The sequence below is a fragment of the Heterodontus francisci genome, chromosome 24, assembly GCF_036365525.1.
Source record: "Heterodontus francisci isolate sHetFra1 chromosome 24, sHetFra1.hap1, whole genome shotgun sequence".
NCBI lineage: Eukaryota > Metazoa > Chordata > Chondrichthyes > Heterodontiformes > Heterodontidae > Heterodontus > Heterodontus francisci.
The window spans coordinates 69092276-69117466 of NC_090394.1; the positions used below are offsets into that span (position 1 = coordinate 69092276).

Here is a 25191-nt window from a genome sequence, read left to right on the forward strand (position 1 = left end):
CGGCCATTTCAGAGGGCAGTTAAGAGTCAACCACATTGCTGTGGGAATGGAATCACATATAGGACAGACCAGGTAATGATAACAGATTTCCTTCCCTAAAGGACATTAGTGAACCAGATGGGTTTTCACAACAATCCAGTAGTGTCATGGTCATAATTACTGAGACTAGCTTTTATTCCAGGTTTATTAATTAATTGAATTTAAATTTCACCAGCTGCCATGGTGGGATTTGAACTCATGTCTCCAGAGCATTAGTCCAGGCCTCTGGATTACTACTCCAGTAACATTACCACTATGCTTCCATTTCTGGACTCAGTGCCCATGGTAGGGGGTGGTGGGTACAACATCAGTCAGGGTTCCCTCTTGCTAGCTCTCCAATGACTATTGTTGAAAGTAGTTACCAGGTGAATGATCTGTAATGCTCCATCCCCAGTTGAACAGCTGCTGACACTCACTGTTTAGGCTCACCCATCGGCTGTCTGCTTTCACTATGAGTGTTTAGACCTAGGGCTTGATTTATAGGCCCCGCTGGCTTGCATGTCGGTTCTCCGACTCCATTCCAGCTCCACTTCTACCCCCTTGTAGGCAGCAGGTTCCAGATCATTACCACTCTCTGCATAAGAACATAAATGCCATGGGACTATATCTCAGCATGAGTCATAACCTTTGGGTGAGGAGGGAATGAATAAGCAGAGAGTTGGTAAACAACAAATTATATTGACTCGAGACACTGCACTGTTTAAATGGGTATCACAGATCCTTTTCCCTTGGCAAGCTTAGAACAGTATTTAATGAACCCACATGTACTAGATTTTAAAAAGGTACATGTGACATGTAAATAAGGGCTCTCCAGCCATCTATGAAACATTCAGAACTCGCCCAAGATAAATTTTACTGGAAAAGGTAACTGGCCCTTGAATAACAATTTAGAAATAAACTTAAAGTGCTATTGCAATGTTGTAAAAGATTGCAAAATAAACTATTCATTAGTGTACATTTCTCACAGGATTATGAGTTTGGCTGTAAACTCTATTGCATATCTGATTGACTATAAGTAGGATGGCTGCACCCATGCATTTTTCAGGCAATGTTTTACTGGTGGCTTTATTTTTGCGGTGATTGGAACATCATAACAGGTCCAATTATCTAACAAATTACGAAAGTCTCTCTGTTTCGAACGACATTATAAAGAAGAGCATTTTCAGACTCCACCCTAAAATAAACAGGTTTGTTGTAAGTATCACAGAATTTCTACTCGTATGGTTGTTGGACATTTTTTGTTAAACTGCATGCCAAGAAACATTGGGTATTGTTCCAATATTAAAATGTACAGCACAAAAAAAATTGAAGTGCTGCTCGTAATTTTGTTTGCATATTTTTGCTGTGAATGAACAGTAGTCAGAGCATCTCCAAGGGCCTTGATCAAGCACAACATTCCAGAATGATCTATTATAAATGCATAAAAGATATAAATATAAATGGCAGGCTTATGCAGCACATATCCATATCCCTTGATACCCTTACCTAACAAAACTCTATCAATCTCAGTCTTGGAAGTTGCAATTGAACCAGCAAGTGTTCAAAGAGGCATTCCCCCAGCACTTACATCCCTCATCTAAAGTTTATTCAAAGGTATAGATATCTAAATTTCAAAGATTGAGAAGTTCAGGGACCATATATTTCATTAAAGTGTTGAACAATCATTCATTTACAGTATCTGACTAAATATGCTGTGTTTTCACCGTATGAAACCAAAAGCACAATGCATACATTAAAATTAAAAATTAAATAATATTTTTAAAAACTTTTTCTTTGTTTCTTTTATCTATCTCTTAATCCAATTATCCCCCCCTCTGTTTATTTTACTTTCTGTAAGTGATTTGAAATTGCCTTAAATATTTTAATTTACACTTCACGGTTCAGACTCTGTGTGCCTCAGCAAGGATACTTCAATCTGATTGGTTAAGGAGATACACAGGCCCCGGTTCCCCTGTGGAGCGCACCCTGTTGAAATGGCTTTCAAATTAAAGGCTGGCTCGGGTCTGCAAATGAAATCCGACCTGAGCCCGAAAGAACCACATCCGACCTGAGCCCGACCCAGCCCGAGTCCTTTCATTTTTTCCCGCGCCCAACCTGACCCAACCCGACCCGACCCGACCCGACCCGACCATCAGTTAACCTACCTTCCATTTTTCACTTTGTTACGTATCTGCACAAGCTTAAAAAAACTATAATGAAACAATCTTTCTAGTCCAAAAAGTAAATTAACATTGGAGCCTCTCAGCAGAGGTGGTGATAGAGTGTGTCTGACCTGACCCGACCCAACCCCGAATGCCGGACCCGGAAGTGCGACCCGACTCGAACCCGACACATTTCGTCGGGTCCCGTCGGGTTCGGGTTGGGTAGCCATGCTCTATTTCAAATCACCACAAATTCCAGTGCAAAATCCCATAGGATGTTTGTGGGAAAGTGTATGTGTAATGAATGGCTGGCACCATTCGTTCAGCACTGACCACGAAATCTGGTTGTAAATAATTTCGGGGTGTATTAGAAGCTGAAATTATAAATGTAGAAGTTGAGATCGGGACCATTGTATCATGAATAGTGACAAAGGAGACAGTTGAACTCTTCTACATGAATAGAAAGCAATTTTCCAGATCACATATTTCCACACAAAATCATACAATAAACAAGGGCAATTTTTTTGTATTAGATGTTTCACATTATTAAATCTATCTTTAAATGGAAAAATGTAAGGGAAAATTATGACAGATATTAAGTCACCATTTGTTGCTCCCAATGACACATTTAGCCTTTCCCAACCTCAACATTTCTTTAAGTGACCTGTCAGGACCAGGTGAGAAAGGTGTCTAGGGGTCCCTTGTAGCCTTCACCTGGTCTTTTTGTAACAGGGTTTTGTTTAAACACACCATGTTTTGAGCTCCCCATTGGTGAATCCTTGTTCACCACTTTCCAATTATCTTCTTTGGCCTCCTTATCTCGAGAGACAATGGATAAGCGCCTGGAGGTGGTCAGTGATTTGTGAAGCAGCGCCTGGAGTGGCTATAAAGGCCAATTCTAGAGTGACAGACTCTTCCACAGCTGCTGCAGAGAAATTTGTTTGTTGGGGCTGTTACACAGTTGGCTCTCCCCTTGCGCCTCTGTCTTTTTTCCTGCCAATTACTAAGTCTCTTCGACTCGCCACACTTTAGCCCCGTCTTTATGGTTGCCCGCCAGCTCTGGCGAACGCTGGCAACTGACTCCCACGACTTGTGATCAATGTCACAGGATTTCATGTCGCGTTTGCAGACGTCTTTAAAGTGGAGACATGGACGGCCGGTGGGTCTGATACCAGTGGCGAGCTCGCTGTACAATGTGTCTTTGGGGATCCTGCCATCTTCCATGCGGCTCACATGGCCAAGCCATCTCAAGTGCCGCTGACTCAGTAGTGTGTATAAGCTGGGGATGTTGGCCGCCTCGAGGACTTCTGTGTTGGAGATACGTTCCTGCCACCTGATGCCAAGTATTCTCCAGAGGCAGCGAAGATGGAATGAATTGAGACGTCACTCTTGGCTGACATACGTTGTCCAGGCCTTGCTGCCATAGAGCAAGGTACTGAGGACACAGGCCTGATACACTCGGACTTTTGTGTTCCGTGTCAGTGCGCCATTTTCCCACACTCTCTTGGCCAGTCTGGACATAGCAGTGGAAGCCTTTCCCATGCGCTTGTTGATTTCTGCATCTAGAAACAGGTTACTGGTGATAGTTGAGCCTAGGTAGGTGAACTCTTGAACCACTTCCAGAGCGTGGTCGCCAATATTGATGGATGGAGCATTTCTGACGTCCTGTCCCATGATGTTCGTTTTCTTGAGGCTGATGATTAGGCCAAATTCATTGCAGGCAGCCGCAAACCTGTCGATGAGACTCTGCAGGCACTTTTCAGTGTGAGATGTTAAAGCAGCATCGTCAGCAAAGAGGAGTTCCCTGATGAGGACTTTCCGTACTTTGGACTTCACTCTTAGACGGGCAAGGTTAAGGCAAAGAAATTAACATAAACAGGCTTTCTTAGGTTTAAAGAAGAAATATGAAATTTTATTAAATTTAAACGTAAACTCTAATTCAGTTAACGCCTGCGAATACACGCCATACCCACGCTAGCATGCATACGCGATACATACATGCAAATAGAGACAGAAAAGAGCAGAAGAAAAATAGTGGAGAGGTTTGAGGCAATCTCTGAAGAGGGTTTTTTTTTACTGTGCTTCGAGTTTGCTGTATAGCCCTTGTTTGTAGGTGGTCTTGCTTTTTGTTGGGGCCCAGTATTCTTCTTAAACCTCGTTCAATGTAGGAGACTTCTCTCTTTTGGGATTCATACGTCTTCAATGGTTTCCGAAGCTGGTGACAGCGAGATGAGAGCAGACAGAGAGAGGTCTTTTCAGTCCAGGAGCAAACACCTTTCTCAGTTTTAAAACTCTGTGGCAAGTTCAAATTCAAAAAACTCCAAAAGCCAGCTAGTCATGTGACCTAAACTGATCTGACCAGGTCTTTTGTGTATTGTGGGAGAAGGGACTGGGTCATTTGTTCCAACACTGTCTTCTAGTGTACAAAAAAGGTCTTTCCGGCAAGGGACCTGGCAATTCCTTGTGATAGCCCCTCTTCTTCCCAGCAACAATTTTAAGTCTTAATGTTCATGTGGCGAAATAATGTGTCTCATTCTTGGCAGGTGGGGGCCTGTGTGACAGACCATAGATTCAAATACAGGGTGATTTAAGTACTCCTTTATAATTCCCCCCCTTCCTTTAGTTTTATGTTTATATGTTTATTCAAGTACATGGGCTCAGTTTGAAGTAACAAAAGTCATCAGTGCTGCCTGGCCTAATTAGTGGCCACGATTTCTTTGTGCAGAGCTGGTTTCTTTCCTATATAAAAGAGTTTACTTTCTTTATAAATCTACTATCCTCCTTGAATGGATCTGCTATTGCTGCTTCTTTTGCAGCAACACCATGTTTTCATAAAGCTTTCAATATCACCTGAAATTATTGTGTAACTTGAGACCCTGATTGCTTGTAACTATGTCAGAACACTGGTGAATTGTGTGGTCCATTATCCAGAGTTTTAAACGACCCCAAACACACAAGATGAAAATTCTCCCTCACCCTACAACAACTGTAAAACATCTAAAAGCAAAACTTATTCGGGCACTTCTACAGCACTAAATCTCTCCACTATTTAGCGATCTCAATTAAAGGCCAGTGGGAGCATTGTCATTTTACAGTGGGTGCTATTTATAAGGTTAGGTTAAGGAGTATTATCAGAGCGATAAGCTCTGCTTTTTGAGTCAGTTATATTTAGCCAGGTAGCATTTGAAGCTGTTAATCATTGCTCAAAGTGCAAGGCTTCCAATAAATTAGTGTTACAACCAGTTGAGAAGGGTGTCTAAGGTTTCCTCTCAGCCTTCACCTGGTCATACCATTACAGGGTTTAATTTTAAACACACCGTGTTTTTAGCTTCCCCTTGGTGAACCCTTGTTCACCACTTTCCAATTATAAGGCAAAGAAACCAGCACAAACAGGTTTTCTTGGGTTTAACGAAGCAAAGTTGAAATTTATTAAACTTAAACTCTAATTCAGTGAAGGCCTACGGATACACGACGCGCCCATGCTAGCTTGCATACGCAATACACACATGCAGATAGAGACAGAAAAGAGCAGAAGAAAAAATAAAGCGAAAAGTTTGAGGCAACATCTGGGAGTTTTTGTTACGGTTCTTTGAGCTCACTGTAGAGTCCTTGATTGTAGGTAGTTCTTGCTTTTTGTTGGGGCCCAGTATTCTTCTGAAAACCTGTTTGCTGTAGGAGACTTTTCTCTCTTGGGGTTCATGTGGCTTCAGTGGATTCAGAGGCTTGTGAGAAAGAGATGGGAGCAGACAGGAGAGATCTTCTCAGTCCAGGAGCAAACAATCTTTCTGAGTTCAAACTCTCTGTGGCCAGTTCAAAAGAAAACCCTGAAACAGCCGTTAGTCATGTGACCAGCTGGTCTAACCAGTTCTGGCCCTTGTGGATCGTATCCTCCTTATCAGGCCCTGGAATGCACTTCCTCACCTTCGATGTCTGTTATTATGTAAATGTTTATTTCCAGCCACAGCTGATCTGTTTAACAAGTCATTTCCTCTCCCCAGCAGTAGCTAAAATCCCACTTTTCAGGGTTGAAGATGAATCCTGGCCCAAGGATGCAGTGACAGCATTGAAGCCCCACTTTGCCACCCACTCCTGTAAATAATTTACTCAACACAGACTCAGAGAATCAAATTATTAAATGATGATGTTGCAACATACAAGGCTGGCCCCGAGTTTAACTCCTTCCACCAGGTGGAAACTGGTGCATTTACCATTCCTTTAGCACCATTTTAATGATGCTGTTTCTTTGGCCGTTTGAGATACCTGCTTGATTCAGGCAGGTGCCTCGTGAATCCATGATGTACAGAGGATACCAAGGAATCCTATCCTTAAATGGCCTGTTGTGTGGAACACCTGCTGCAGAAATCCTAGCCGGCAAGCAGTGAAGGCCTTTATGGACAAGTGTAAAGATGATTGTTTTAGAGCCAGGGCAGTTCCTTTGGTTCTGCCAAGAAAGGTTGGATTCTCTTTCCACCTTCAAGAATCCCCCATAACCCTCCCAACAACTTAGGGTGCCCAGTAAGTGCCCATTTTGGGTAGGCTGTTCATTATATCTATGTTGATGAGGCCCGACTGATAAAATGGACTGGGCCAATCATAGCAACCCTCAGGCAACAGGCCCTGGAGTTCTAATTACCCCCAATTATTATGAAAGATCACAATTACTCTTTTACCTGTATCTTTTACTCTTTTATCTCAATTAAAGTACAATGTACAACTAAATATAAATTCTAATGTTGTATCAACATGAATTGTCAAAGGCGTACATTACCCTGGCAAGATCAAATCTGCTGTTGTGAGCTTGCAGACTAATGACATCAAGCAATTGATAGGCTGTTGAACACTGACTTACATCATTCTGTTGTTTATGTAATATCCAACCTAACTCTATGGTTTAGTTTGTCAAGACTTTATCAGGATTGTACACTTTATTTTCAAATATCCTCTTAAAAGTTACATAACCATGCTTCCCTACTTTTTTAACACAAAGCTGTATGGAAACTTTATTCTCAGACGAACTGGAATTTAGTGTCTCTTTGGTATTATTTGTCCCTTCACTACCGCAGTTCTTGTACATTTAGACCAGCACTAGCAATTTTTAAAACAATTCTTTATTGTTATAGAGTCATATTTGCAAAAGAAATGGCTCGTTATTCATGAACACTTGAAGGAGTACTACTTTGTGTGATAAATGGCAAGCAATCTATGCCAGGTTTGACAGCAAAAATAACAAAAATAACATGGAAAATAACCCCACATGTAGCCTTCATCCCCCCATTTTCCTGATAAAACTCCATCCTTAACAGCACTGAGCTACGTTGGTAAAACATGTTGGGAGAGAAATTCAACTCATAGCATCTAGCTGCCTAGACAATGGGCTGCTTGGAGTTGAAAAACTGGTGTTGGGGTGGCGGTAAGAGCGGGGACACCTCAGCTGGCCTATTGACGCTCAAGGCTCAACTGAGGCCAAATCCAGGCAGCCCTGTAATTGGCTGAACAGCCCACTTACCTGAAACGGGAACAAGGCTGTTTTACAATGCAAGTCAAGGTCCTAGTACGACCACAAATGAAGGTTCAGGTACAGTTGGGTAGAGCTTGGGATGTGCAAACTCTGACTCATTGTATCAGATCTTCAGCAGCTTAACCAGCAGTCTTCCAAAACACAGTCACCAAACCTTTTCAAAGAAGGTATGTGGCCAGAAAAGGCCCAAAAATGGTATTGGATTTTTTTCTTAAACTTTACTTCTGGGGTCAAGAGGAACAGCAGGGCTCCTCCGAACCCCTCAAGGAAAGTTTAGGCTTCCCCTACTCTGGGCTTCCCCTTTCCCCCAACTCTGCGGCTCTACCCACACCCCACACCCCCCCACCCCCCAGCCTCTGACCTGCGTGCCAAGGATGGCTGATGTCAAATTTGGCTTGGTGCATGAAATGATCAGTAAGTCAAATTTCCTTCCCTCGATTGGTTTCCTACATTCCATTGTTTTTCCACTTACTGGAACTTGTAATACAGAATTGAGTTTTAAAAAAAATCATTTCATAGGATTTGGGCATCACTGGCAAGGCCAGCATTTGTTGCCAATCCCTAATTGCCCTTCAGAAAGTGGTGGTGAGCTGCCTTCTTGAACTGCTGCAGTCCATTTGGTACAGTCGACTTGGGGCACGGTTCCCAACTTTGGAGAGATTCCCGCCTCAGGCCTGAAGTTATTAATTCAGTCAGGCCCCAATAACATCAGTGGGCCACAGCTTATTTGAAGAAAGGCCCCTCTGGTTTCGGGCAGGTGTCCAGATTAGGGCAGAAAGCCAGTGGGGAAGCCTTCCGCCGTTCTATTTTGACTGCCCCCTCCCCTTGCCCCGCTGTTCCTTCTAAGTGAGAGTTGAAACTCCACCCAATGAGTCCAGGTTGAATCAATTCGATCATCTGGCCCTGTGGAGATGGGGTTGGAGCCTGGGGAGTCGCACGTCATGGCTCCCAGACGCATTCCTGCTGCTGGGCAGCTTTGCTGGAGTTGGGCTGGTAACAGGATCTGTTGCCCTCTCCATGGAAGGGGGGAAATCAATTAGTGTGGTTAAGGCCCCAATTAAGGGCGATTTTGCTTCGTCGCTGAAACTTTTGCACTGACGGAGCAACCCGCCGCCGAATGCGGATGCTGCCAACTCATTGGAGGTGGCCTGCCTGTGGCAGGCCGGGGGCCAACAGGGCCAGAGGTTCCATGCCCCAATGACAGGGCCACGTGAATGAAACGCTGCACTCACGGCTGCATCCAATCCTGGGGAGCAGGTTTCTCCTCCACCCTAATCTCCCCACGAGCTTCGGGAGTCTTCAGTCCAGCCCTTCTCTGTTGGCCAGCCAGGGTCCCTCCATCTTGAGTTGCCCTCGTGGTCCTTGACCTGCCTCAACACCCTTCTGGTGGGGCTGCAGGGGCTCTAGAGCTGCTGGCCCTCTGATTGGGCAACCAGCCTCAGGGATCGTCCGGTGTCCTTAATAATTTGGTCCCAACGTCGCAGTCCCAAAACCCGTGGGAAAATTCAGCCTATATCGTCTCAGTTTAAAGTTGTCTGTCAGCTGCACTATTCCACAGATTGGTCCATCTAGCTTTAATACACAAACACAATGCCTGCCTTACTAATAAATAACCTCTTCCTTATCTCGGCAGCTGCATTATATGCCTAAAAAGAGAATTTGAAGCCCATGTGTACCATTCCCCTGCCTTTTCCCCATAGCCCTGCAATGTTGTTCTCTTCAGATAATTATCCAATTCTCTTCTGAAGGCCTCGATTAAATCTGTCTCCACCACACTCTCAGGTAGTGCATTGCAGACCCTACCCACCCACCGCGTAAAAATGTTTTTCCTCATGTAACTGTTGCTTCTTTTGCCAATCACCTTAATTCAGTGTCCTCTTGTACTGGATCCTTCCACCAATGGGAACAGTTTCTCCCTATCAACTCTGTCCAGACCCCTCATGCTTTTGAACTCCTCTATCAAATCTCCCTTTAATCTTCTCTTCTCCAACTTATTCATGTAACTGAGGTTCCTCGTCCCTGTAACCATTCTCATGAATCTTTTCTGAATCCTCTCTTATGCCTTAACATCATTTATAAAGTGTGATGTCCAGAAATGGACACAATAGTCCAATTGAGATTGAACCAGCGTTTTATACAGGTTTATCATAACTTCCTTATTTTTGTACTCTATGCCCCTATTTATAATGCCCAGGATCCCTTATGCTTTATTAACCGCTTTCCCAGCCTGGCCTGCCATCTTCAATGATTTATGCACAGATACCCACAGGCCCCTCTGCTCATGTTGTACCCCTTTTGTACCCCTTAATTTTATATTGCCTCTCCTCATTCTTCCTATCAAAAGGAATCACTCCACATGACTCTGCATTAATTTCATCTGTCACTTGTATCCCCATTCCACTAGCCTGTCTATGTCCTCTTGAAGATTATCACTATCCTCCTCACAGTTCACAATATTTCCAAGTTTTGTGTCATCGGCAAATTTTGAAATTGCGTCCTGCGCACCCAAGTCTAGGTCATTAATATAGATTAAGAAAAACAGTGGTCCCAGTACTGACCCCTGGGGAACCCCACCATGTTCCTTCCTCCAGTCTGATAAACTACCGTTCACCACTATTCTCTGCTTTTTGAGTGATGGCGGGAGGGGTTTCACGGGGTGGTGACGGGAGAGGGAGTTTGCAGAAAGGGCAGGGAGTGGCTGTCAGGGGGCCCCCCTTCCCGATGCCGGGTCCCTTGATCAGGCGCTGTGCCTTTGGATGAAGGACCACCCCCACCCAACCCCGGAAGTCAGCAAGCAACTCGCACGGGTTTGCTTGTCGTGCTCCCTGTGTGGCGACAGGCCCACCTGCTTCTGGGCTAATACCGGTGGCAGTGAGATGAGGCCCTGAATTGGGCATTAATTGCCCACTGAAGGACCTCAATTCGCGGCAGGGCAGGAAGGCCGCCCATGGGCCTTCCTGCCACAGACTTAACTGGGGTGGAGGCGGGAAGGTGGCGGGATCCCCAGCCACCACCATTCCACCCGATTAAATGCTCTCCCCGGGGAGAGCATAAAATCACCCCCCCTCCCTCCCACCACACCCCCCCCCCCCCCACCCATGTGTGCAAAACGTTTTGAATTCAAACCCAAAATTGCCTTTTACTAGTTCGAAACTCTTACAAAAGGCACAATAAACAAGGGCATTACAGTTGAATGCTGATGAACAATCACAAACGTCTTCGGGATCTCAAGTATCCACTAAGGTCCTGACAGCGAACAATTCAATTTGCATTTCAAACAAAGTCTCTTTATCTTCACAAAGTTCCAATCAACCAAACTGGCCTGGTTTGCAGATGGGCATTCTCCTCTCTTCCATTTTAACTTTAATTTTAAATATCATCTTTGTTCAACTGCCTCTGAGTCAGAAGGTCATGGGCTCAAACTCAAATGGAGACTTGAGCACATTATCTAAGCTGGCATATCAGTGCAGTACTGAAGGAGTGCTGCATTGTCAGAGGTGTTAATCTTCTGGATAAACTGTTAAACCATCAGGCATGAAGGATTACATCAGAGTTTACATGGTTCCTGATGTCCAGGTCAACATTCCTCCCTCAAAATTCAAAAGTAATTGGTTGTAAATCATTCTGGGAGTCCTCGAGATACAATAAAATATTTTTATATATAAAAGGAGTAAAATAAAGATAAAAATTTGCTTTCTGTTCAATGGTGCAGTAACATTGCAATTAACCTCACATAAAGGACTGATTCTCATAAAGGTTTGCTTCCATTAAGACAAATATATTTTGTTAGTTTAAAACAAGTGATATCATGTTAACAAAAACAAGAAACGCTGGATTCACTCAGCAGGTCTGGCAGCATCTGTGGAAAGAGAAGCAGAGTTAACGTTTCGGGTCAGTGACCCTTCTTCGGTCACTGACCCGAAACGTTAACTCTGCTTCTCTTTCCACAGATGCTGCCAGACCTGCTGAGTGAATCCAGCATTTCTTGTTTTTGTTTCAGATTTCCAGCATCCGCAGTATTTTGCTTTTATGATATCATGTTAAACTGTGTTACTCCGTTCCTTTCTAAGTACACCATTAAAGACGAATCTCTAAATTGCAAGACAAGCCTTTTAATGAATCTGGGTTGGATTGTGGTTTGGTTTCAGCTCTGACTTCAGAATAATTGTGATTCAAAGCAAAAGGGTCCCATATCTTGAATTAAGATGTTTCATTTTTCCCCACGGGAGATTGTGCTGTGTTCTCAAGAGCATTGGTGGAAATATCAAACTGTAACATTTGGAGGAATCGATGGTAGGCAACTAATTGCTGTGATGCTCCAAAAATTGTATTTTGATATAAACTGACTATTCCGGCTTTGCAAATGGAACAATTTCCACTGGCACAGAAAATCGGGCGGATTGCAAAAGGTTGCTGATATGCTGTCACGCCTTTTGTGCTCCACCTCAAGGTGAGATAATATTTCAGTGTGCACTGCCCCATTCTTTAGAGTGAAACACATTCATCATGAATAGTTGCAGTCCATAGTCTCCATCAATAACATTCCAGGTGAGTTGTGCCATCATCTTGTATTAAGATCCTCCAAGACCGCCCAGGTAAAACTGGATGGCTTGGGGTGTTGCTAACTGGAGATAACAGTGCCACTGATGTTGTATCAAATGTGATTGTCTTGCAAACTGCGAGACAAAATCAGTCAGAGCAACGATTATTTGCAAGAACAGACGAGTAGATCCTGGGTGCTTAACCATAATTAACAGCTGAACATGTTTCGACTCGAAGTTTGGCATTCAGGTTTGACCTTCCTTCAAAAAAGGAATTCTTTTTGTATTTTTTAAAAATTTCCATATGATCTACCAGGACAAAAAAATCTTTCAGTGATTAATTAGCCAAAAGGTCTTCAGTCATTCAAAAGGCAAAGCTCTCTTAATAGTTTATCAATACATCCATTTTTGGAGCAAGCAGTAATCAAAAGTTCCCCAAATTTCCAAAAGTTTATCCCAGTAGTCCTGCATTTCTTTTTTTTTACTAGTTTCAGCCTGTGAACACTTATTCTGCACTCAACAGATTGAAACTCGTGGTGGGTGGCTGGATGGAGGAAAGCAGAAGAGGCAGTTAAATGATGGGCTCATAATTATTGCTAACAAAGTCCATTAGCTCCATTGAAGGTGAAATCATTGTATACATTGTTGTACCATGTTAGATAATATAGACCTACATCAGATCTACAGTATGTCAGCTTGGCTCCGTTGGTGGCCCTTTTGCCTCAGAGTCACTACAATAAAGCTCCATACCAAGGACATAATCCAGGCAGGTACTTGTTTTACTGACACACAGCCAAACTATATTACGTCTTTGAAAAGAGAAGCAGAGTTAACGTTTCGGGTCAGTGACTCTTCATCGGACCCGAAACGTTAACTCTGCTTCTCTTTTCACAGATGCTGCCAGACCTGCTGAGTGGTTCCAGCATTTCTTGTTTTTATTTCAGATTTCCAGCATCCGCAGTATTTTGCTTTTATATTACGTCTTTGGTTGGTGATTCTTCGAATTCAACGTTGCCCAATAATGTGGTTTGATTGTTAAATTAGCAGCATTATGAAATGGTGTATATGAAAATTAAGGCTAATGACGCAATATATCAAATTATATCTGGCACCTTTCCCCATTCTGACATCATCCTCTGTTCCTTCAGTCTGGGCCCAAAAATAACAGTTCAGATTGCGACAAAAAGCACTGCTTCACAAATTCACCTGCGATCCCGTCACACAGATGGGCGACATCCTTTCCTTATAAATTCAGTCTCAAGAATTCGGGAAAAGTGAGATTGCGATTTACCAAAATATAATTGGTGGCTGAGGATTCTTTTTCCTGGATAGAACACATTCCAATCAGCCCCTCCTGCTGTAGGCTAAGTTACCAGATCCTCTGCTCTGCCTGTGAGGATGCTGCAACACTCCCTCTCAAATCCAGGAACTCACCACAACCCCTCCAAAAACACTCCAGAGTACTTCACAATAGCAGAGGTTCTGCAAAATTACCTTACCTGCAAGTTGGATGCCTCGCCCTTTAAGTAACCCTCGTGCAGAACCCATTTTACAGCTGAATGCTTGATCTGTTGCAAGTGACTAGTGGATTCGGCCAATGGACCTGCGTGGTCCAAATTAGGAAAATGTGTTTTGCATCAGTTGGGTGAGCTGTGTGAAGTCAAGATAGGATGAGTTCAGTTGCTTCTGCCACACATGGGTGCTCACATGGGCGAACCCTTTCTCGAGATGGTGCACCTTGCAGGTCCTTCAGAAGCAGCTGATGGAGTAACGCACACCTCCAGAAGGGTGTTCAGCTTTAGTTTTCAGATCCCATTTTCATGTCCCAGAAATCTCAATTGCACCGATGTCAAATGACTTAGGCCCTTCCTGTGCCTAACTATTTGGGAGTAAATTTACTCCAGCCTATTACTGATGTAAATGCAAGAAACGTGTGCAAACTGGTTTGTTTTGCAAGGGGAGGGTAGAGCTGTGTAAATGAGGAGCAGAGGCTTATCTGGAAGCCGTGTAAATGGTTGAAGCATATTCACGAATATCGATGTTTCATTGTAAAATGGGCTTAAATCAGTTATCCTCAAATTTCCTTGTGAGAAACCAATGCCCTTGTGCCAAACTGTTCCAGAAAATTCCAGGCCTATAGGCTCAAAATTATTCTGGAAAAATTGGCAAGCGGAATAAAGAAGGCACTAGATTGGTTCCTGGGAATGAGAGGGTTGTCCCATGATGAGAGACTGAGTAAATTGGGCCTTTACTTTTGGGAGCTTCGAAGAATGAGAGGTGATCTCATTGAAACATACAAGATTCTGAAGGGGCTTGATAGGGTAGACACTGAGAGGTTGTTTTCCCTTGGCTGGGGAATCTAGAACATGGGGACACAGTCTCAGGATAAGGGGTTGATCATTTAGGACTGAGATGAGGAGAAATTTCTTCACTTATAGGATTATGAGTCTTTGGAATTATCTACCCCAGTGTTGTTGTGGATGCTCCATCACTGAGTATTTCAGGGAATCAAGAGATATGGGGAGTGGGCAGGAAAGTGGGATTGAGATCAGCCATGATTATATTGAAAGACGGAGCAGGCTTGAGGGGCTGAAATGTCTATTCCTGCTCCTAGTTCTTATGTTCTTATGTTAAGAATAGTTTTCTGATAAGGAAGTCAAATGATCAATGGCAGAGACTGTGAAATGTCAAAGCAGAAATTTGCAGAGTTAGACGCAAAACAATCCAGAACAAAGAAATATGTGCTGGATGCGAGTGAAGTGCAACTGTTTTAAATTAGTAGTGCAGCCCTTTCATGACCTCAGATGTGGCAAAATGCTTCAGAGCCAATGACATATTTTTGAAGTGTAGTCACAGTTGTAATGTAGGAAATGTGGCAGCCAAATTGCACACAGCAAGCTCCCACAAACAACAATGTGATTCTGACCAGATCATCTGTTGTTTTCGGGAAATTGTTTGAGGGAGCGACATTGGCTAGATCGCCAAGGAGAACACCCCTCCTCTTCTTTGAATAGTGCCATGAGACCTTTTACATCTATCTGAGAAGGTAGATAGGGCTACTTTTTCATTTCGGATTTCTAACAATCTGTTTTATTATTTGGATAGATAGGACTAGGTGCAAAGTATAGTTTAAGCGCCTTCCCAAAAAGAGACAATTGAGTTCAGGAGGGGAGGATCCGATCTCACCAACCTGTTTCAGAACCTGACAATGTAAGTGGATTCCAGTAAGCCCTAAAACATGGAGTAATTTGAATAAAGCTCCAAACCAAAGACTGTTGATTTAAACTCATAACTGTGGGAATTTAGCGTAAGTCCTAGGAATGGATAAGAAACTGATTGACAACTTGTATTTTAATTAACGACGTAAAACATCCCAAGGTGCTTCACAGCTGCTCCCTCTTCATAGCTGCTTTGCAGTAGTTTGTGCACAACTTACCTTAACTGCAAATAGAGACCAGCTGAAGGCACCTTAAATTGGTTTCACTTTTAAGCTAGGTAATTATAACCTTTCCAAAGGCTGTGGGAATTTGTGGTTCCCTATTCTGTGATTTCTCTTTAATTATCTATAATACCTTTACCACTCCCACCACTACTTCATCTGTCTAAATCTGCAGCAGGAACAGTGAATAATTATGGAGTGGCCCACAAAAACACTTTGCCTTGAATTTCTGAATCCACATTAATTAGAATCAGCCAAGGTCCCAGCATCAAGCATTTCACATAGTACTTGCTGCTATTCTGCTTAACTCCTCTAATGAATGAATACTTGTTTCCTACCCTTCATGCCTTTGTTACCTCTAGATCTGATTATTCCAATGCTCCTCCTGCCTTCCACCAGACACAAACTTGAGCTCATCCAAAACCCTGCTGCTCATATCCGAACTCGCTGCAAGTCCCATTCACCAGACATGCATTTGCTTGCTAACCTACATTGGTTGGCAGTTCAGCAATGCTTCAGTTTCAAAATTCTCTTCCTTGTTTTCAAATCCCTCCATGTCCTCGGTCCTCCCTATCTTTGTAATAGTCTCCAGTCTCACAACCCTTTGAGATAGCTGCACTCCTCTAATTCTGGCCTCTTGAGCATCCATGAATTTAAACACTCCATCGTAGATGGCCGTGCCTTCAGATGCTTAGGTGCCAAGCTCTGGAATTCCCTTCCTAAAGCTCTCCACCTCTCCTTTATGATGTTCCTTATACCTACCTGTTTGACTAAGCTTTTGGTCATGTGTCCTATTATCACTTTATGTGGCCCTGTGGCTAATTTTGTCTGATTACACTCCTGTGAAGTACCTTGCAGAAGCCGCCAGCTCCATGCAGGTAGGCTGGGGTCCATCAGGGCCACAGGCTGCATGTCCCAAAGAGGGGGGCCACCAGCAGGAAAAACTGTAGCTGCGGCCCAAATACTTCTGCCGGAGGGGTTTCCCCTCCTCTCCGAGGGAACTACTGGCTTGGCCCCTCTGAAATTTTCATTTAAATTTTCGCCTCCAAGGGGGCCTCCCATGTTGAAGCACCCTTGAGTTCCCCGGCCTGCCTCAGCAGCGCCCACCTCTCCCAGTGGGGTTCCCAAGACTCTAGAGCTGCCAGCCCTCTGATTGGGCAAGCAGCATTGAGAGCCCGCCTGCCATCCTTAATAGGACGGCAAGCGTGGCAGCGGCTAATTAGGAATCCGACTCCAGGAAGATTGCTCCACCGGTCTCGCTCCTGTCACGTGCAGGCTTGGGACCTCCATTTGGTCCTGACATCAGGGTCCCAAAGCCCATGGGAAAATCCAGCCTCAATGTTTCAGGTCAATGACCTTTCAATTGCTTCTCTAACTTTTTTCAGTTCTGAAGGAAGGTCATCAATCTGAAACATTATCTCTGTTTCTATTTCTACAGATGCTGCCTGACCTGCTGAGTCTTTCCCGCATTTTCTGTTCCCATTTCCTATCTGTGAGGAAGTGTCATAGTACCTTACACTTCACGACTTTGTTTTCATAATGGAGAAGTTTGCGAGTGAAAAATAATTGGATCAAAAGTTTGTGAAAGTGGTGCATTTACTGCCTGCCTCTACAATATTGCTTGTTCCTGTGTCTTCCTCAAGCACAGCTACCCACATCCTGGGTGGTGACTCACTCGCTCCATGGGTAGAATAGGAGAGGTAATCACAGGCTCATCAACAGAAACCCAAATAGATTAAAATTGACTTTTCTTGGTAAATGAAAGACCTACATCTATATAGCGTCTTTCAGGTGGATGTAAAAGATTCCATGGCATTATTTTGAAGATGTTCTCCCCAGTGTCCTGGTCAATATTCATCTCTCAACCAATATCACAAACAAAGCATTGATTATCTGATCATTTTTACATTATTGTTTGATTGTGCTTGCTGTGTGCAAGTTGGCTGTTAGGTTTCCTACATTACAACAGTGACTACACTACCAAAGTTTATTGCCTATTAAGGGCATTGGGACTTTCTCAGGTCTCAAGACTCAGTAAAATAGTCGCTAATAAATCCAATAAAAAATTCAGGAGAAACTTCTTTACCCAGAGAGTGGTGAAAACGTGGAACACGATACCACTGGAATGGTACCAATTGAGGGGAGTAGCATAGATTAATTTAAGGGGAAGCTAGATAAATGCATGAGGGAGAAAGGAACAGAAGGATATGCTGCTAGGGTTAGATAAGGAGGGTGGGAGGAGGCTCATGTGAAGGGTGTCACAGGCAGCTTCACTCCTCCTTCAGCTATTGAACCCAAGGCCTGAGACCTCACCATGCCGACTGACAAACACTCATATCTGAGCATTAATATTGCATGATGTTGTTTGAATCACTCCCCAAAGTCTGCAGGCAACTGCGGAGGAGTGCCATTAACCTCACCTGCACAATGATATTTGAATGAGGAGGGAATATGTTGACAGGCTAAGGTGAAGTAGGGTGGAAGGAGGTTTGTGTGGCATAGGCCGAAGGTGCTGTAACTTCTATGAAATTCTATATAAAGAGCGTAGATTGGCTGAGGACACCACCAGTTTGAGCTGTAGTTTAAGAGACAGCACTGCAGTCAGTAGGCGGGACGAAGACCTGTTCATAAACACACACAGGTGCTGCAATTTTAATTAGTCTGTTAGCTATGAATTTATTCAAATTTTTATACAAGCTGAAAACCTAGGAAAGTGAAGTTTAAAAAAAAAATTAAATTGCACAGTCGATGCCGTCTGGAAGACTTTTTTAAAAACATTCCCACCTGTTGCCAAATACAGTATGCTAGAATGCCTTCTTATCGCTGAGGTCTCAATTGGATTTGGCGTGGAGCAAAGATTCTGAAATCTGTCTTGCAATCATGAGGGCAACAACTCAAATCCTATCCTCTTGTCTGCAATGAAGGGATCGACTTCTGAACATCCTTGTAACATGGTGAAAATGTAGACAAAAACCTTGTGACAAACAGGCCAATGCAGAAACTAGTAAAAAGTGACCAAAAGCTTCCAAAAAGCTGTCAACTCAAAGGGAGCCTTAAATTTAGGCCTAACATGTGAAAAGATTACAAGGATGCATTTTTGTCTTTACCACATGAGTGTAAAGTGTCAGCTGCATAAATCATAGAGAGCAAAAAAATTGGGCGGGCGGGGAGATTGCATGATGTGGTTGGAGCCTGTCCAATTCTCCTCTTGACATTGTGGCAATGTTTAATGACTAGGCATGAAAGGTTTGCACTTGCTGCTGTTCAATATTCAGTGTATTCACACCTAATCTGTACTAATGCTTTGTCTTTCAACACACCATTAACATATAGTTTGCCTTTGCTCCGTGACCTTTTGGTCAGCTATGTGGCCTGGTCCAATCTGCACCTTCTCCTTTGTTATCTCTTGCCCCACCCCCACCTCACTTGTTTATAATCTGTGACTTTTCTAATATTTGTCAGTTCCGAAGAAGGGTCACTGACCCGAAACGTTAACTCTGCTTCTCTTTCCACAGATGCTGCCAGACCTGCTGAGTGATTCCAGCATTTCTCGTTTTTGTTTCATGTTTTATACAGTTCCAGCATAACCTCCCAGCTCTTATATTCAATGCTTTGGCTAATAAAGGAAAGTTTCCATATGCCTTCTTGCCCACCTTATCTACCTGTCCAGCCACCTTCAGGGATCTGTGGACATACACTCCAAGGTTCCTCTGTTCCTCTACACCTCTCAGTATCCTACCATTTATTGTGTATTCCCTTGCCTTGTTCGCCTTCCCCAAATACATTACCAGACACCTCTCCGGATTTAACTCGATTTGCCACTGTTCCACCCACCTGACTAGTCCATTGATATCTTCCTGCAGTCTACAGCTTTCATCTTCATTATCAATGACACGGCCAATTTTTGTATTGCTTGCAACTTCTTACTCATACCCTCTACATTCAAGTCCACATCATTGATATTTTTTAATTTTTTATTAATTCACGGGATGTGGGCATCGCTAGCCAGGCCAGCATTTATTGCCCATCCCTAATTGCCCTTGAGAAGGTGGTGGTGAGCTGCCTTCTTGAACCACTGCAGTCCATGTGGGGTAGGTACACCCACAGTGCTGTTAGGAAGGGAGTTCCAGGATTTTGACCCAGCGACAGTGAAGGAACGGCGATATAGTTCCACGTCAGGATGGTGTGTGACTTGGAGGGGAACTTGTGTTCCCATGTATTTGCTGCCCTTGTCCTTCTAGTTAGTAGAAGTCGCGGGTTTGGAAGGTGCTATCGAAGGAGCCTTGGTGCATTGCTGCAGTGCATCTTGTAGATGGTACACACTGCTGCCACTGTGCGTCGGTGGTGGAGGGAGTGAATGTTTTTAGATGGGGTGCCAATCAAGTGAGCTGCTTTGTCCTGGATGGTGTCGAGCTTCTTGAGTGTTGTTGGAGCTGCACCCATCCAGGCAAGTGGAGAGTATTCCATCACACTCCTGACTTATGCCTTGTAGATTGTGGACTGGCTTTGGGGAGTCAGGAGGTGAGTTACTCACCGCAGGATTCCTAGCCTCTGACCTGCTCTTGTAGCCACGGTATTTATATGGCAACTCCAGTTCAGTTTTCGGTCAATGGTAGCCCCTAGGATGTTGATAGTGGGGGATTCAGCGATGGTAATGCCGTTGAATGTCAAGGGGAGATGGTTTGATTCTCTCTTGTTGGAGATGGTCATTGCCTGGCACTTGTGTGGCGCGAATGTTACTTGCCACTTATCAACCCAAGCCTGGATATTGTCCAGGTCTTGCTGCATTTCTACACAGACTGCTTCAGTATCTGAGGAGTCGTGAATGGTGCTGAACATTGTGCAATCATCAGCAAACATCCCGACTTCTGACCTTATAATTGAAGGAAGGTCATTGATGAAGCAGCTGAAGATGGTTGGGCCTAGGACACTACCCTGAGGTACTCCTGCAGCAATGTCCTGGAGCTCAGATGATTGACTTCCAACAACTACAACCATCTTCCTTTACGCTAGGTATGACTCCAGCCAGCGGAGGGTTTTCCCCCTGATTCCCATTGACCTCAGTTTTGCTAGGGCTCCTTGATGCCATACTCGGTCAAATGCTGCCTTGATGTCAAAGGCAGTCACTCTCACCTCACCTCTTGAGTTCAGCTCTTTTGTCCATGTTTGAACCACAAAAAGCAAGGGACCTGAGACCAAGCCCTGTGGAACCCCACTGGAAACAGCTTTAAAGCTACAAAAACACCCATCCAACACTACTCTTTGGATCCAACTTGCTACTTTGCCTTAGATCACATGGGCTTTTACTTTTGTGACCAGTCTGCCATGTGGGATCTTATCAAAAGCCTTGCTGAAATGCTCTATGCCAACCTGGTGTAAATTAGCTCTTTTCCCATGCCATAAATGTCTACATAGAGAGTGAGAAAAGGTCCCCTTAACCCATCAAATTTGTTCCCATTCTTCAGTCAAGAAGATAAGAAATAGAACTTACATAGCAGCTTTCACAAGCTCAGAACATTCAAAAGGAAAGAATTAAAATAACAGAAGTGCAAATATTTTAAACAATTGCGAAGCATGGAATTGCTTAAATGTTAAGTTGTCAAAAAGGCCTTTGGTCAGATTTCTACTGCGAATTTGGGCACACAATCTAATACCAAGTCGCCCTGTGTTAAGCAATGAAATCTATCAGTATGATCATGAATGCTACCCATCTGTTTGGTATTGAAGAGTTGCTGCCAGTATTTGAACATGGAATTCTCTTCCTCAAAAGGTGGTGGAAGCAGTGTCGTTGAATATTTATATGGCAGAGGTAGATAGATTCTTGCTAAACAAGAGGGTGCAAGATTATCGGGGGTGGGTGAAAATGTGGAGTAATCAGTTCAGCCATGAACTTATTGAATGGCGGGGCAGGCTCGAAGGGCCGAGTGGCCTACTCCTGCTCCTAATTCCTATATATGTACGTATGTAACTCAAAGCTTGCTGCTGCTTCCAACATGACTTGACCCGAGGGAGGAAATATCCTTTGCTGAAGCTCTCATTCTCAAGCTATCACCAACAATATCACTTCCTTCAAATAAACCAACTTACACAACCTTGAATCCCTTTATCTGATGACTCAGAATGTCTTTCTCTTTTTCATTTCAAAGTTACTTCTTTTTTTTTAACGAAATGGTAGTATAATAATGTTAACTTCTCTATGCTTGGAGTGTCCTGTCATGCTAGCAGCTTCTATTGATCAAACCTCAGGAGCAAACAGAGCACTGTAATTGGTGTGGAACTTGTATATTGTCCTGGCAACAAAGCTCATCGTGTATTTAATGGTTTTTACATTCTGCTGCCTCCAGTTATACCTGATTGACTCTGGTTCAGGGCCTGTGGACCAATCTGGTTACAATTTGACCCTGTTTTCATTGCTGGTTAAGTCTTTGCAAAAGTTTTGTTTTTGGAATTGAATGTTGAGCACCAACATTTCACAACTGTGCACCCACAGTATGTAAAACTATTGTTACGACCGAGGTGGGAGGAGTGCACTGTTTATTCTAGTTCCACTTCTCCACAGGTCACAACATATATTCAAATCTTTTCCCCCACGTACCATACAGTCAATCAGGCACTATTTTTATCCCAGAATAAAACACACCAACCAGGTTTCTTTAATAAACAACAAAATTATCAGTTTATTATAAAACAAGTCTTAACCAGTCATGAAGTAAAGCATACACACACTGATTGAAATATTAAAGTTCCCTTTTTACCTGAGCCCCTCACACTCACACACACACATATACCGGTTAACTAGAAAAAATAAAGGGATTTTTGTTTTTAGAGCTCTATTACAGGCAAAAAAAACACTTGGGCTGAATACTTGCTCATTCTTGAAGAAACAACACTCAAGAAGCTCGACACCATCCAGGACAAAGCAGTCCGCTTGATTGGCACCCCATCTACAAACATTCACTCCCTCCACCACCGATGCACAGTAGCAACAGTGTGTACCATCTACAAGATGCACTGAAGCAATGCGCCAAGGCTCCTTAAACAGCACCTTCCAAACCCGCGACCTCTACCAACTAGAAGGACAAGGGCAGCAAATGCATGGGAAAACCACCACCTGCAAGTTCCCCTCCAAGTCACACACCATCCTGACTTGGAACTATATCGCCGTTCCTTCACTGTCGCTGGGTCAAAATCCTGGAACTCCCTTCCTAACAGCACTGTGGGTATACCTACCCCAAGTGGACTGCAGCGGTTCAAGAAGGCAGCTCACCACCACCTTCTCAAGGGCAATTAGGGATGGGCAATAAATACTGGCCTAGCCAGCGTCGCCCACATCCCATGAATGAATTTAAATAAAGCAGATGAGATATGTTGTGTTCCAAAACTGGCATACAGCCTGGTCTCTGAGTACATGTAGATGGGTAACTGGGATCTTTTAGAACAGTTCTTTTTAGTCAGGGTTGAGAATTAATTTAGCAGGCTTTTCTTCAAACAAAGGGTTTTTTAGAGAGCTGCTGGAAAGCTGAGCTGGGTTGTGGCCTTTCCTCCTTCCTTAGGAACTCTCTTCTCTCCTTGAAAGTTCACTCCTTTTTTATACAGTTCAACCCCAACTCAAGACAATTCAAAAGTGAAACCGACAACAGGAGGTCAACCTTTTGACCTCCATCAATCTTGGCCTGTCATTTCTTTGTAAACAACTTCTCCAGGTGTCCAAAGTTCTCTGTTGTTTATTGAGCTGGAAGTCAAGTGGTTTCCTGGAAAGACTTGTTTTCCTCACAAGACCTCTCAGTGCCCCTTTTAAAAAACATTTCCAAGGACTGTTTTTCAAAGTCAAGTGGCCTTTACATGACCCCCTTTGAAAACCCCAAAGTTTAACATTTCTTCAATCTTTCAAAAATGAATCCTCAAGAAATATATTTAACAGAACACAGAGGCACTTGTGTTAAAATATTCCAGTTGTAGTATGTTGCAAAAGAGCCACCATGGCTGGCACTTTGCATGCTACTGGAGGCTGCAGTCCAAGTAACTTGCCTTTCTGTTTATCTGAATTTTCTTTCAGCAAGACTAGCAACTTTGGTTCTTGATACGCTTCGCTGAAAGAAAATGAAAAATAAATGATTTATTTTCAACAGGAATACTCTGCGATAAAACCATTGTCGAACCTGGTCATAGTGTATCTCTCTGAAGCCACAAGAATGTTCTCATTATTACCTCTGTGAAGGTATTGAGGTTGAAAGAAAATTCTGTTGGTGATATCAGCAGATAAATGTTTGTGCGATAGCCCTTAGTCTATGACTTTGGTGGGGGTGTTAGCAACAACAACAACTTGCATTTATACAGAGCCTTTACCATAATAAAATGTCCCAAGGCATTTCACATGAGTGTAATCAGGCAAAAGAAAATTAGACACTGAGCCAAATAAGGAGACAGCAGGACGGGTAGCCAAAAGCTTCGTCAAAGAGGTAGGTTTTAATGATTATCTTAAAGGAGGAGAGAGAGAGGGAGGCAGAGAGGTTTAAGGAAAGAATTCTGGAGTTTAGGGCTAGGTCACCAGTGATGGGACAAAAGGGTTGCACAGGAGGCAAGAAATGGAGAAACGCAGAGTTCTCAGAGGTTTGAAGGAGGTTACAGAGATGGAGAGGGACGAGGCTGTGGATGGATTTGAACACTAGGATTAGAATTTTAAAATCAAGGCACTTGGGGACTGGGAGCCAATGTAGTTCAGCGAGCATTGGGGTGATGGCTGAATGGGACGTGGTGTAGTTTAGGATACCCATTTAAAATAACACAGGTGTTAAAGTAGCTGACGGATGATTATCATATATATGTGTAAGGCAATTGATCTGTTAGTATTAGAACCACTGATTCTCAGGGTGCTGTTTATATCTCTATCAATAACTGGAGCACTGATTGTGAATGTGAAACCTGCCCTCCTCACAGAGCTGGACATTTTTCCACAGCTACGGAAAACACGTGCAGCACTTTAAGGTTCTTCGTGATAAAGAAGGCAAATATTACTTGTGGGAAGAGAAGTTTCACTCCCTGAATGAGCTGGTGGACTTCTACAGGACCACAACAATTGCAAAGAAGCAACAGATTTTGCTGAGAGATACAAAACCTGACGAAGAGGTATGTTAATTGTAGATGTTGCATGGGAATTGGGCGGCAGGGGCGTTGATGGTGGGGAGGGGTGTCTATATATGTCCTAAAAACAAATTTATATATTTAATTCTATATGTATTATTACAGGTTCTATCCTAGGATCTCAACATTATGGAACAGTTTACTTATATATTTGCTTGTCCCATACAATCTTTAGACCTTTAAAGCCAAACCTTGGCATTGCCCAATCAGTAAATCCTGCATTGACCTTGATTTCCCTTCTATATACTGCAATCTTGATGTTTGCCAGCAGCACGAAATACCAGTTCCTGATAAACTGATTTACCACTAGTGTGTGCAAGTATCTCCAGTACAGCCTCTGCCTAGAGAGAGAGAGAGAGAGAGAGGCCAGCA

At 43.4% G+C, this 25191-nt stretch overlaps 1 protein-coding gene across 1 annotated transcript in view; it reads left to right on the forward strand.

Moving 5' to 3' along the window:
- Positions 1 to 25191, forward strand: part of LOC137383500 (GRB2-related adapter protein-like) — a 43354-nt gene that overhangs the window by 16644 nt on the left and 1519 nt on the right. The window contains exon 4 of the mRNA XM_068056507.1: positions 24636 to 24804. Coding sequence (XP_067912608.1) covers positions 24636 to 24804 — 169 coding nt within the window. The remainder of the gene's footprint in view (positions 1 to 24635; positions 24805 to 25191) is intronic.